Here is a 15752-nt window from a genome sequence, read left to right as displayed (position 1 = left end):
GCGGATGATCATGAGGAGGAGGCACATGCAGAGGCTGAGCAGGCAGGAGCTGAGCAGGCTGCACCACAGCATGAGGAGACCCACCAGATACAGCCAGCTGATCCAGAGATCCCCCTTCAGGCAGAGCCTCCACTACAGCAGGCAGACCCTCCGACACTCATCCAGACTGCAGATCCTCAACTCACCACAGAGACACCTACTGCACACCCTTCCGGAGATGACACTTCTCACACCCAACTTGCCTGAGCATCGAGGACGATGCTATTAATTAAGTGTGGGGAGGTCGCCATCTCTGGTGTACTTTATTTTGGTGAACCACTTTTCAGAATCTCTTTTTTTTATCCTATTTTGTTTATTTTTCTGTATTTTTATTTTTATTTTTATTTTACCTTATCTTATTTATCTTTCAGTACTTGCACATTTTTCTGTATTTTTACAGTATTTCTGCATCTTGCACTTTAGTTTATATATATCTTAGATATTTAGTTTAGTTTGCACTTTTAGCTTATTAAGTTGTGATAGAGAAAATATGGATTATTTAGTTTAGTTTACCCTTTTTAGCACATGATAATTTGGATTAATTGAAAATAAAAAGAGCAAACTAGAAACTTTAGTATAACAGAATCACAACAATCCACACATTGTATATATATATAGCAATAAATGTGAGTTAGTTAACAACAATTCTTCAAGGAAGAACACTAAGATTTTAAGAGCCATCCTAAGATTCACATTGAGTATAATGGGAACTCTTGATTTCTATTTGCATGACATACATAACTGATATATGGTTTTTGAGCCAAAGAACACACAGCCTGTGAGTTTTTGAGCTTATTTGTATGGTTACATTATTTAACCATAATTATTTCATTCTTGTGTGTTCGCCCTTCTTTTTTATTCTGGTGATCTTTACTTTGTTTCAGTCTATATGTCCAATATAGAATGTAGATACATACCAATATATGATTGAGGCCATTATTTAAATTTTTTCTCACTTATCCCAAATAAGCTTATCTTTTACATCGCCCTTGTTAGCCCCCTTGAGCCTTTTAATCCCCTATTGTTCTATAACCACATCACTAGCCTTAAGTAGAAAAACAAATTAAAAATCCCAAGTTGAATCCTTGGTTAGCTTAAGATAGAAATTGTGTATTCACCAAGTGTGGGGAAATGTGGGAACATGGGTTGATAGGAAAGGATTAAAGTAATAAAATAATCAGGAATTTGGAAGCATGCTCATGTGAAATCAAATTAAACCAAAACACCATGTGCATTGATATATGCTTATGTTTCAAAAAAAAATTCTTTTAGTTAAATAAGTAAATAAGGGGACAAAATTATCCCAATAATAAGTTTAATGATCAATGCACATGGAAGTAAAATCAAAAAATAAATTTGGTACATGAGTATGTGACACAAAAGTGGAAAAATTGAGAAGACCAGGATAGTTTTGAATTTTTATAAAGTATGTATATGTTAGGTGAGATCTTAGACTAATTAAGGATTCAACTTATAACTCACTTAGCCTTATATATATACCCTTACCTTTACCTTGGCCCTATTACAACCTTGAAAAAGACCTCATGATGTTTGTATGTACACATTGTATATTTGTTGATTGGTTAGATGAAGAACAAAGTTTTAGAAAGCAGGAATGGAAAAGAATAGAGTGATTAACCCCAAACACTGAGTGACTAGAGAGTAAACACAAAATCCAGTGAGGGTTCAATAGCTCATCACCATATATCTCTGCTTAATTGTTTAATTGTCTTGCAAGTTTGTGAAATATTTTTACCCAACTCAATTGTGAAGGTGCTTTAACATGATATAGGCTTGGCTATATGATTTCTTGAATTTATGAATCAAATTGACTACATGAAAGCTATATATATATATATATATGATTCATGTAGGTAGCTTGCATTTAGAATAGATTGCATTGCATGAGATTCCACCATTCTAACTTTATCCTTTCTCTTGGATTTAGCATGAGGACATGCTATTGTTTAAGTGTGGGGAGGTTGATAAACCCATATTTTATGATGTATTTTGTGCTCAATTTAAGTGATTTATTCAATCCTTCACCCACTTATTCATGTAAATTGCATGGTTTTACTATTCCTTCCTTATTTCATGATATATGTGAAAAACATGCTTCCTATGCATTAAAAATATTAATTTTAATTACCCTTTATTACCATTCGATGCCGTGATTTGTGTGTTAAGTATTTTCAGGTCTCATAGGGCAGGAATGGCTTAAAGAACAGAAAGGAAAGATACAAAAATAGAAGGAAAACACAAAAATGGAGTTTTGAAGAAAAGGCAGTGACGCGAACGCATGGACGACGCAAACGCGTGCCTAGCGCGAAATGGCATCGACGCGAACGCGTGGACGACGCAAACGCGCGCCTTGAGCATAACGCAATTGACGCGAACGCGTGACCCACGCGAACGCATGACCCACGCGAACGCATGACAGACACCACGTACAAGAATCTGCAGAAAACGCCCCCAACGATTTCTGGACCCTTTTTCGGCCTAAATCCAAGTCAGAAACACAGGATATAAGCCAGAGAATGAAGGAATCAAACAATGGAACAACTTAGTGATAGATACAATATTGATAATTTTAGGATTAGATGTAGTTTTAAAGAGAGAGGTTCTCTCCTCTCTCTTAGGATTAGGATTTAGGATTTCTATTATGTTTAAGCTATGATCTCTTCAATCACATGTTCAATATTCCTTTAATTTATTTTCTACTTTTATTTATTCCATTACTTTAATTGTCATTTATCTTTTCATTATTGATTTACAAACTTTCCATGTTAGGATTTGAATTTATGTTTAAATGCAATTTGAGGTATTTTAGATTAATGATTATTTTATTTATGATGCTTTCAATTCAATTTAGATTTATTTTCCCCTTTTGGCTTTGGTTAAGTAATTAGCAACACTTGAGTTATCAAACTCAGCTGTTAATTGAAATTGGAATTCTCTGCTGGTTAATTTGTACTCCAATAACTCTAATCTTTCCATAGGAGTTGACTAGGACTTGAGGATCAAATTAGTTAGTCCACTTAACTCTCCTTTGTTTAGCAAGGGTTAATTAAAGTGGGAGCAGAATCCAACTCTCATCACGCCTGATAAGGATAACGAGGATAGGACTTCAATTTCTCATACCTTGCCAAGAGATTTTATTATTATTAATTTATTTTTCTTGTTATTTAAATTACTTGTTCTTTATTTTAAAAAATCCAAAAACATATCTTTTTACATAACCAATAATAAATACCTCCCTGCAATTCCTTGAGAAGACTACCCGAGGTTTAACTACTTTGGTTATAAATTTTATTGGGTTTTATTACTTGTGACAACTAAACTTTTGTAAGAAAGGAATTCTTGTCGGTCTAAAAACTGTACTTATAATGCAAATTTATTTGTGAAAATTTTAGATCGCGCGAGAGTTTCGTTTTTCAATCATCTTGATTGTCGAGGAAATTAAATAATCCGTGACCAGATAATGGAGAGATTCCAATGAGATGACTGGTATGCTGTACATGTATACAACAACAGCTTTCAACTAATTAATTAATTAGTTTTTGATAACATACACTGTAACTATACCCTAAGTATACTATAACTGAGTATATTCTAACGGTGGTGTCTTGTCAAACTGATGATAACTACAGTTTGTCCCAACAGCCAACTCAAACATAGCTGGGACAGTACATTCTAATTAACACTCTTATATTATAAATAAAATATTTATATGTATTAAGCTAAGTATTCTATGTATGTAATGAGGAAATTATTATTAATTAACTAAGCATTATACAAAAATTTGGAGACCAAGAGTCTGATTTTCCCTCTGTCTTAAATGAGCTAATTCATGAATCATGAAGAATTAATGGTCAGTATTATGGCTTTCATCAGAAATGAGTATACACATTAAGTAGGAAATATGATTTTTATTTTCGATGTTTATGTTTGGTTTTAAGAGATTATATAGGATCAGAGAAACATTATCGAATTTGACCAAATATATATGTAGTAATCAAAACCAAGAAATCAAAATTGTCTATACTTGAGATAAAGATTAATTGATAAATTTTGTTTAAGCAGGTGAGAGTTTGGTTCGTATACTTTTTTACAGTTTGGGCATCAAAATAGTTGCACTAGAAAAGTTATTTTTAACGATCATTTATTTTATTTTTAGCAGTGATAAAAATAATTACTAATATATTTATTGGCAATTAGACATTAGTCATCTTATATTTTGTCGCTAAAAGGTTCTAGCGACAATTATATAATTGTTAGTAAAAACTCTTTTAATGACCATTAAAAATTATAATTTTTTGTGACTATTTTCTCGACAATTTATATAACCACTAAAATTAATTACTTGTAATGTTTTTTAATTTTAGTTGTCATTGTTATTGCCGCTAAAACCTTAAGGCAGTTTTTAATTGTATTATACTCATTTTACTAGAGCTAACAACCTATCTTTTTTTTTCTAAAATTTCAAATTATTTTTTTAAAGATAATTATTATTATTTGCACATAATATAAATATACTAAAATTAATTACTACAAAATAAAATATTTTATTAAACACAATATTAATAACAAGTCTACCACTATAAGAAAAGAGAGCTATTTTAACACTATTTTTTTTAACAGCCATAATTAAGTGTAAAAATTAATATATATTTTTGACAAATATCACAAATGTCAAATTTTCTATATTTTTTTGATGAATAATTTGACCGTAGAAAATTACTCCTCAATTTTGACACTCATTTGTTTTCAATTTACTCCACTGTTCCTCTTCTTCTTTGGGCTCCGTCAATTTTGGCATCACACTGCTCTCAATTTTGGATCATACTACTCATTCTTTATCTTCAAAATTTCAGTTTATTCTTCGATTTCAAGATCTCATCTCATTCTTTGTTGAAAATTTTTGTTGAAAATTTTTTATGGTCAATAAGTGTCAAAATAAATAGTATTTTTTACGGTTAATAAGTATCATAGAAAATATATTCTTAAATTTTTTTAACAAATTATTTTTGACAGCCAATATTTATCAAAATAAGATTTAAACTTTTTTCATAATTATTTATATGTTAAAAATACTATTTTTGATAAAATTTTTATTAACATATTTTCATAGTTAAAATAGTGTCAAAATTTATTTTTTTGACGAATTTTAATTCTTTTTTTACACATATAATCCTCAAAAATAATCTATATTATTGTAGTATACATACATAATCTAAGAAGCAGGTTTTAAAATTTAAAAAATTGAAATAGTAACATCCAGGAAAATGTCTTGTGATTACAAAGCTACAATCAAATGTAATTGTATATAATATTTGAGTTTTTAAGTACTAGCATTTACAATGGTTATAAAACCTATCCAAAACTTCAGTGAAGAACAAAAATAGAAAAGCATATTATCATCATTCTTCAAGCTTTCTCATGGAGAAATTTTTTTTATCAAAGTACCACACACCTGGTAACAGACCAACAAGACACTACACGGGCAAATTATATGAGATAATGATGATTATTTATACTATACCAGTTGGATGATGAAGAATCAAGTCTAGACGCTCAAAATCAATTGTATCATTCTAGATTATGGTTTGTTTTCTATATTGCAAAAAATTTCAGCCCAATTTATATTGGTTTGAATCAGTTATAATATAAATAACTTTATTTTTAAACTTCAAAGTCAATTGTAATTCGAGTCACTTTGAACTACCAAAGCATTTCAATACTCTTTTTTTTAATAAGTGTATTTTAAAAGAAGAAATTAATTTGGGAAAAAAAAAAACTAGAAAAGGTAGAGAAAAAACTGCAGGAGAATCAATGCCTACAAATACTTGCAGAGGTTATATTTGGTATATTTCAATTGGAGAATCAGCGCCTGCAAGAAGTAGAAACTTGCAGAAGTTATACCGCTGGAATGCCTTATCTGACTTGCGAGTTGGATTGCGTCGGGTGCGGGTCGAAATCGACGAATGAGCTTATTACCTACGATAGGAATAGACATGCATCATATTTGTTTGCGCATATTTATTTGTGAGTGTGTTTCCTGTGATTGTGGGTGTGCTAAATGGCTGTTTGAATTATGTGTTCTATAATTGTTGAATTGAATTGTCCCTTGTTGACTGTTATTGCTGACCAAGTATATATAAAATGAACTTAACTTCTAACCCCGACCCTACTAAAAACTCTCCAATTCTTACTCCCTATTTCCATCCCTTTCAGCTACAAGTGCGAAGGCTTAGTGCGGAATTACAAGAATATAGAAGATTCTGTTTACAAGTTGAGTTGTTAGATTTTATTTTACCTTCGTCATTTACTATTTTGGTTTTTAGAGGGGTAGAAATTGTATTTGAGGATCTTTGAGTAAGTCTATGTATATAATACTACGTGGATATATATAATTTTGTGATTAAATTATTTAAAGTACCGACTCTTCATTTTTTTTAGTGCAAGTTTCGTTTCGTATTCGCGAAAGTTCAATATTAAATAAAAATAGTATAGAATAAAGAGGTTTACAAGTAAGTAACGCTTAAACTTTTAGTACAATCATAAAATGCTAAAAATCAGGATGTTACACATTATAGGATCACCTTTATATATAAGGCTTCATAAGAAACAAGAGGAATAACATGTTTGAAGAAAATCACCATTCAATCAGTGTTACTTTTTCCATAAATATCTATTACTTTATCTCCTAATGTATGTTTATATAGCACTACTTAAGTAAAATTAACGAAACAATGGCATTACTCAACTACTTCTAGTACTAGTGCTAACAATTCGTTAGGAAAAGACTAAACTTCTGAATATTGGTTTAGGAGTTGTGATTGATTAAGAAAATTCATTGAGATCAAATAGTAGTGCATAAATGATCAGTTAATTAATTTTTAAAATATTTGAAATCACATTAGAATTTAATTTGATATAATTAATGATAATACTAATTATATATCATCACACTAACAAAAATAATTTTTTCACAATTAACACAAAAATGGTTAGAATAATATGACATCGAAATTATGTACATTAAAATTATTAAAAAAATTTTAATAAATCACCATCATTCAAAATTTTCAGAAACTACATATATTTGTATCAAATTCAAAGCCAACCAGAAAATAACTTCCAATAGCAACATTAATGCTAATGAAAATAGGAATCAACAATGTACAAATTACAAATAAAATAAAATGCTGATAGGAAAAAGTAGCGATCGTTACCTACTTCAAATGACGACTATGGAGAGCAAGCTGAGCGACGGTGACAACAACAACAAAATCCTACTGAATTTTAGAATTAGCGAAAATATAAGATGAAAAAAACAAAATATCAAAAAAATAAAGGGAGAAGATCTACCGACGGTGACGATCTTCTGCATCTACGCGCAAGACCAGCAACAATGCAAGCGACGGAGGTGAGGTGTTGCAAAAGTGAGAGATCGTCAATTGCAGAGCAGTAAAGAGAAGAGCTAAATGTAGTGACAGCATTGTTCGCGAAGGAAGCGTTGCTACTAGGTCTGGAGATGCGGTGATGAAGGCAGCAGCGACGATTACGGTGGGTTTTAGCAGTAAGCTTAAGCTTTCTCTGAATCTCTTATGAGTTATGAGTTATGAGTTATGAATTATGAGTTATGAGTATGACATTTGGTTTAGGTCAAAAAATTATTTTAATAAAAATAATACTAGCCATAATTCTATGGCCACTAAAATCTTTTCACTGAAAAAGATATTTTTTTGTATTTATTGTTGGCAATAATAACGATTGTTATATAACATAATATTAATAAAAATAATACTGACCATTAAAAATCTTTTACTAAAAAAAATTTCTTATATTTATTAGTGACAATAATAATAATTGCCATTATAATATATAGTAATAATGGCAAATATATAATTGTCGCAAAAACATAACTTAAATTAAGAAATTAATAATTACTATGTTATTGTCACTAAAAATTTATCGCTAAAACATATTTTTCTTGTAATATCGTTAGTAAATTATTCTTAATTATTTCCTAGGTTAAATCCTTCACCGGCTAGTTAAATAAATCCTTCATAACAATATTAATATGATGATCAACTTTCTTTTCGTAAATTAAGTCAAAATAAGTGATAGATAGATGAGTTATATACACTATGTATATTGAGAAAATGAAGACGACACTCTTGATGAATTGATGGAAAGCTTAGTTTATATACATCTGTGCCTAACTAACTCATACAATGTGGAAGTCTCTGAAACTAACCAACTATTTACAGTGGTATTACTCAACTAATTTCAACTAATCTAAAATTAACTATAACGGACTCTTAATTAATCAAAAGACTATGGTTGTACATTAGAATTGTGTGGACTGTTACTTCAATACGTTTAACTTCATCAATTTTTATATACATATATAATCTATGCATTGTTATAGTTTTTTTTTTTTTTTTTTTTGAACAAAGAAAAGCTCAACACACAAAAGTGGAGCACCAAAATAGGTCATAACACAAAGAAAAAGAAAAACAGGACATACTAATGCGATTAATCCATTGTTATTTCTGGCATTGCCGTGAACAACCACATGAATCGGCACCAGACCACTCTTTGAAACTCAACACTGACCTCCTTTTGATGTCCTCAATGCTACCTTCTTCATTCTTAAATATTCTCGCATTTCGTTCCATCCAGATGTTCTAAATTACTGCACAAAAACCAACCAACCACTTATTCTGCTCAACTTTTTTGATAGGTTCTCCTATCCAACTCTCGAACAGTTCCTTGATCGTCCCCGGAACAACCCACACTTTATTAAAGTAAGTCAACCAAGCACACCACACCTGCCAAGTAAACTCACAGCAAAGAAACAAATGGTGGACAAATTCTACATCTTTTTTACACAAAATACACGTATTATCAGTTAGATGGATGACGCCTAATCTACTCAATCTCTCTTTGGTATTTACCCTTCTCACTAAAACAAACCAAGCAAAGAGCTCAATTCTTGGCGGAACCAAAGCTCTCCAAATTGAGCTAGTAAAGTTGTAACTCGTGACTTCCTCCAATACAGTTTCTGTCTGCATTACCTGCACAAAAGAGTTAGTAGAAAAAATACCTGTTTTATCAAATTTTCACACCACTCTATCCTCTCTACTAGGTGATAATTTAACTGGCCTTAGCCTCTCATGGAGTTGGTTAACAAGTGCCGACTCCCATTGAAACAATTCTCTCCTCCAAAGGAAATTTCATATCCACTCTAATCCATCCCAAAACCCACAAACCCCTATAACAGATCCTTGCTGGTTTGAAACAGAGAAGAGCCTCGAAAATCTCTCTTTCAAGGGTCCACCTTGCAACCAATTATCTTCCCAAAAACGAGTTCTCCTTCCGTCTCCTATTTCCATAGATAGCCCACTGATAATCTTGTCTTTCACGTGTTGCTCCTTAAACTTCAATTGACAGACATCTTTCCACGGACCCCCTCTTATAGGTAGTGTCTGATTTGCTAACATCATATTTGGATTCAACCCATTACACGAACATACAATCTTCTTCCACAACGGACAATCCTCCTTCGAGAACCGCCACCACCATTTAAACAGAAGCGCTGTATTCCTAACCACAGCGTCCCCCACACCTAGGCCTCCCAGCTTTTTTGGCGCATGCACCAGTTCCCATTTAACAAGAGGAATACCATTATTTCTATCCTCTTTGCTCCATAAAAAATTCCTTTGCAATGCGATCAACTTCTCTGCTACCCCTTTTGGCATCTTATACAAGCTAAGGTAGTAGACTGGCAAGCTATTAAGCACAGACTTGATAAGAACTAGCTTCCCAGCTTTGTTAAGTACATTTGCTTTCCAAAGACTGAGCTTCTCTTCCACCTTATCTATAATCGGTTTTCATGTCTTCACTAGTCGAGGATTTGCTCCTAAGGAGATTCCCAAGTATCTTATAGGTAGAACCGCTTCAGTACACCCTAGTATCCCGCACATATTCGTCACCCACTCCGACTCACAATTAACGAAAATCAAATTCGATTTGTCAAAGTTGATGCTTAGTCCAGACATGAGTTCAAAATATCGCAGGAGCCTCTTCTAATTCAAGATTGTCTCGATCTCTGGTGGGCAGAACAAAATAGTGTCATCCACAAACTGTAAGTGTGACAGTTCTATGTTATCCCTCCCAACCAGCAGTGGAGATATGCGTCCATTCCTGACTGCTTCTCCCACCATCCTATGTAAGACATCAACTACGAGAACAAACAGGAATGGAGATAGCGGATCTCCTTGTCTTAGACCTCTCTCCATCTTGAACAGCTTGGACGGTGCCCCATTAATCAAAATCGACATAGAGGCTGTACTTACGCATTCCTTAACCCATGCTTTCCATCTATGCCCAAAACCCATCTTCTGTAGAACAATATCCACAAAGCTCCACCTGACCCTGTCATAGGCCTTTTGAAAATCTAACTTTATAATCGCTGCCTTCTTCTTGCTCAAACTCTTTTAGAATTATATTTTTAGAAGACCACTTTAATAAAGACACTAAAAATGTCTTTTTTTAGAGATGTTTATATGTGTCAAGTTATTATTGGATATCTTTATTAAACTGATTAATATTTTATATTTTAATAAACTAGAACAAAATCGGTTTATTATAGCAACAATAATAAATCCAATTGTCTGTATTATAATTATTAGACCCAATTTGATCCGATTGAATTATACAATTTAAATCGAATATCTTTAAAATTTTTCATAAAAAGACAAATATATCTCTAACTTTTTGTTTTGCAGACATTTGAAACCCTAAAAATTTAAAAATACAATTAAATCCCTAAAAAAATTGGATTTATTATTATTGTTATAAAAAAATCGATTTTATTTAAATTTGTTAAAAAATTCAAAAAAAACCAATTCACTAATACGTTCAATAATAATGCGACACATAAACATCTTTATAAAAAGACGTTTTACGCGTCTTTATAAAAGTATTCCCGTATTTTTAACCTATACGGCGGTTTGGTTTTTGTTATTAGCACCCGGCAGCTTCAAAGGTTGTAAATTTGTATTGACAACAAGCTACAAACTATATAGAGTTGATGAGATATGACACATTACCGTTCTCGATCACATACAAGACAATATATTCACTTTAAAAAAGTTTAGTAATCAACAATTTTATTAAATTTTGATCAGTATAGAACTAACAAAACAAAAATGAATAATTTTACATCATTGAATAAAATTTTATACCATTAAAAATATCATTAATAATTATTTAATAATTACAAATCACAAAAATTATTGGCCTTAACACTCTTTATTCACTTCTCCGGTTGTCGGTATTATTTTCATGACAGTATGGATTTTTATATAATCATTTTTTCTTGAACCTATAAAAATTAGGGCACTGCTTCTTTAAAAAAAATATATTATTAGTCTAGTAGCACTTTAATATAGTACCATACAATTCTTAAAAAAATTATCGCAATATCACATGCATAGAAAACACTGAATACGATTCTCTACTGTTATTCAATTCTATCATAGCTATTATAAAAAAGATTTTCTCACCAATTTTTATGTACACTTTATTGTATACCTTTTTTTTTTATATCTTTTTTCCCTTCTTATCAATCACTTTTCACACCAAAAATAGAAAAATATTTAAAAAAAAAAACTAAAAACAATATACATATTCTTCGTTTGTAATTTTCATGTTAGCTAAAAAAAAAACAAAACATAACATTTCTAATAAATTTCTTTCTCCAACCATCAGAAGAAAAATAATTAATTAATTGAAGTAAAATATTTTACAAATAAAAAATTATGATGACTTAATTAATTTAGCATTTAGATAAAATTTTCAATTAGATGAAAATAGGTTTAAAATTTATTCCAATCAATTGAAATCAAAATATTTCATAAATATCCTTAAAAAATATAACAAAAATTCTTTAAGTAAATATACATAAGAAAAATATTAAAAAATTATTAGAATTTATTATTTTTAATAATTTAATTATTTGAGTATAATAATTTAATAACATATTTTATTTTATATTTTAAATATTAATAATTAATTGCAGACAAAAATAATAAATTCTCATATACCTCTACATTTATATGCATGTAATTAGTGATACAAATGGTATACTTTCAACTTTCTTCTTCTCTAGAAGAGAGGAGGAGAAAAGAATCTTTCCCTCCTGTTGTCATCCGACAGCACCAATAATGTACCAAAACCTTCCCTCCCAGAAAGTTTCTCATCCATCATCACTACTATGTTCTCCGCAACCTCCTTCTCTTCCTCCATACCCACCCCCATGCTCTATCTTCCATGGCCATAACATCCCATGTCCTCTTCCTCCGCCGTAGCTTCATATTCTTTGAGCATTGAAGTTACTAATATTTTCTCCTAAATCTTGGATGATATTATAAACCGCTCCTGATGCACTGCATCGATCACTCGATTTGCTGTATATTATCCGATTCTCCAATAGGACAAGCAGAATGGAACAAAAATTGAAACCATAATTCTAATTGATCGAATTACCGAAATATATAACCAATTAAACATAACCGCCGAATACAAAGTCCCAAAAACTTGGAAACCTTTTAATTTGATGCCTTCTTATTCTTATTGATCTATGTAGGATGTCAACAAGACAAGCATATACAATAGTATGCTAATAATAATAATAGCTACGATTCCTTATTATCATATTCTTTTTTCATTTACCTATGCTAAACATAGATTATCACGCCAAACAATGAAATGACCTCATCATCACACATGTCACCAATCTATAAATACAGACATCAATTGCAATATGGTTCTTTCAGAGCGTCATTGAAAATCTTTAGAAAAACAAAAAGAAAGATAATTAAAAGCGTTCTTGATTGTGAGACATGTCTTCTAATTATCCAAATAGTTGCGGCTTCAAACGCGAGTTCAACAGCGATGAAATAAGCCCTATAATGGTGCAGGATCCTTCTTGCATAATCTTCTATTCCTGTCCCAACCTATCCAACTTGGATGATACTACTACTCCTTTCTCTACAGTAAAAGACCGTTTTAGCCCCGAAGAGAAAAGAATCTTGGAGAATACTTTCATCCACTGGAGCCACACTATAAGCTCTTCTTTGGATGAAATTTCACAAACCAAAAGGCTGAGAAGAACCACAAGCATCCCAATTTCTCTAGAAAATCTCTCAATAAACCCGATTTATGGCTTGAATTATAATAAAAATAGCATCCAAACGCACATCAGAGATCACATAAAAAGTTGTTCGCAGATGTACCGCGCTGCCGAGGCAGTTGAAGAGGCAGCACAAGACATGATTAATTCGGAAGGCGGCGGAGAAGATGGCTGCGATGGAATGAGGCTTGTTCAACTGCTAATCTCTTGCGCCGAGGCCGTTGCGTGTCGTGACAAATCGCACGCTTCGATACTTCTATCAGAACTCAAGTCTAGCGCCTTGGTTTTCGGCACCGCCTTCCAGCGAGTAGCGTCCTGCTACGTGCAGGGCTTGTCCGAGCGATTGTCTTTGATTCAGCCGTGTCTTGGTCCGGTGGCGGCGGCGCAACCAATGATGAACATAATGGACGCCGCGTCGGAGAAGATGGAAGAAGCGTTCAGGCTGGTGTATGAAATCTGTCCACATATTCGGTTCGGACATTTCGTGGCGAATTCCGCGATAGTGGAAGCCTTTGAGGGTGAGAGTCTTGTCCATGTGGTAGACCTCGGCATGAGCCTAGGCCTATCACATGGTCACCAATGGAGGGGCCTGATCCAATCCTTGGCCAACCGCTCCGGGGCATGTGTTCGCAGGCTCCGGATCACGGCAGTTGGTCTCTGTATTAGCAGGCTCCGGCTCATTGGTGATGAGCTCTCTGTTTACGCGAACAGCATGGGAATCAACTTTGAATTCTCCGTTGTGCAGAAGAATCTAGAGAATCTGAAACCTGAAGATGTAATAAAGGAAGATAATGAGGTTCTTGTGGTGAATAGTATCCTTCAGTTGCATTGTGTTGTTAAAGAAAGCCGTGGCGCTTTGAACTCTGTGCTTCAGATGATTCACGGGCTTTCGCCAAAGGTATTGGTTATGATTGAGCAGGATTCGAGTCATAATGGACCGTTTTTTCTTGGAAGGTTTATGGAATCTTTGCATTACTACTCTGCAATATTTGATTCGCTTGATGCAATGTTGCCAAAGTATGATACGAAGAGAGCGAAGATGGAGCAGTTTTACTTTGCTGAGGAGATAAAGAACATTGTGAGCTGTGAGGGGCCCCTTCGGATGGAGCGGCACGAGAGGGTGGACCAGTGGCGGAGGAGGATGAGCCGGGCGGGGTTCCAGGGTTCGCCGATTAAGATGGTGGCGCAGGCAAAGCAGTGGCTTGTGAAGAATAAGGTTTGTGATGGATACACTGTTGTGGAAGAGAAAGGGTGCTTGGTTCTTGGTTGGAAATCGAAGCCTATTGTTGCAGCTTCTTGTTGGAAGTGTTGAATACAAGAATCTCCATTCTCCCTTGCAGTTTGATATATGTTTGATTGGAATAAGGGAATGACAATATGTAATGGCTATTCGTCAGAAATAAGCTATGTTTTGTTGTGTTCTCTGCTTGAATAATGTGTGTTTGGAATACCCAAAATAATATCTCGGAGTGAGAATAAATCCTATCAGTGTTTTCCGTGTTTCAGAATCGAAATAAGGAGGATAATATACTTTGTTGTTGGGTGTGCATTTAAATATTGGGTGGAACTTATCATGTATATTCCGACAATTTTTTAATGAAAAAATCTAGTGAACTAACTTTTAAATCAGCCAATTTTAAATAATTTTATTTAATATTTATTAATTTTAAATTATTTTTTAAAATCAGAATTTGATTAATCGACGTTAATTACGATTTTGAATAATAAGGATTTAGTAAATTAACCGCTCTCTGAATACAGTATTATCAATCTTTTTTCTCATAGTATCAACTTTTTTCTTCGTGTGGATCATCGCTTTGCTGCTGCTATAGTGTGCCAACATTTCCGTTGCATCGTCGTTTTTGTGGTGTGCTGTTGTTCTCGCCGTTGATGCAGGGGCAAGAAACCTCCAATTGTAATAAAAGAAGTATTCATTCTCAAAATAAAAAAACATCCAATTTCAAATAAAAGAAACATTCAATTTCGTATAAAGTCGTCTATTAAATTTTGAACCGAAAACAGAGATGAAACATCCAGTAAATCAAAGAAACAACATCTACTAATCTTTGGAGGATGGGATATGACTCGATGGCATTATAGAAGAGGAGGAGGAGGCAAGACACGATAGGAGAGGAGGAAGAGACGTGGCGTCACGATAGAGACGGTTGAGACGCGACGTGACGGAAGAGGCAGACTGTGCGGCGCAATGACATGGTGGCGACGGAATGAAAAGCTGTGTAGCGCAGCAGAGGAGGCGTACGACTCAGCGTGACTTCTCGACCCTGGTGGATGGTGTCCTCGCAGCGGAAGCAACATGGCACGATGGGCTCGTTCACGGCAGCATTGGAAAAGGCGACGGTGGCGCAAACATGATCTATGACAGATGTTAATGGCACGAGTGATGGTACATAGTCGGAGAGTGACGCGGCTGCATGTTTCTTTTGAAACTAGGGTTAGTAGGAGTATAAATGGAGTGTGTTTTTTTTTTTTTCCTTTAGTTAGTAGG

At 33.3% G+C, this 15752-nt stretch overlaps 1 protein-coding gene across 1 annotated transcript; it reads left to right on the top strand.

The window, feature by feature from the left end:
• Nucleotides 1-12674: 12674 nt before the first annotated feature.
• LOC112722209 (GRAS family protein RAD1-like) lies at nucleotides 12675-14794 on the top strand. The gene has a single exon (XM_025773189.3). It carries the CDS (start codon nucleotides 12957-12959, stop codon nucleotides 14556-14558), a length of 1602 nt encoding a protein of 533 aa, XP_025628974.1. The 5' UTR covers nucleotides 12675-12956; the 3' UTR covers nucleotides 14559-14794.
• The last annotated feature ends 958 nt before the right edge of the window (nucleotides 14795-15752 follow it).

The sequence above is a fragment of the Arachis hypogaea genome, chromosome 11 (assembly GCF_003086295.3).
Source record: "Arachis hypogaea cultivar Tifrunner chromosome 11, arahy.Tifrunner.gnm2.J5K5, whole genome shotgun sequence".
Lineage (NCBI taxonomy): Eukaryota > Viridiplantae > Streptophyta > Magnoliopsida > Fabales > Fabaceae > Arachis > Arachis hypogaea.
This window is presented reverse-complemented; position numbering and strand designations above follow the sequence as displayed.

Coding starts and splice junctions, on each gene's coding strand:
- LOC112722209 (XM_025773189.3), top strand. CDS start 12,957: ATGTCTTCTAATTATCCAAATAGTTGCGGCTTCAAACGCGAGTTCAAC.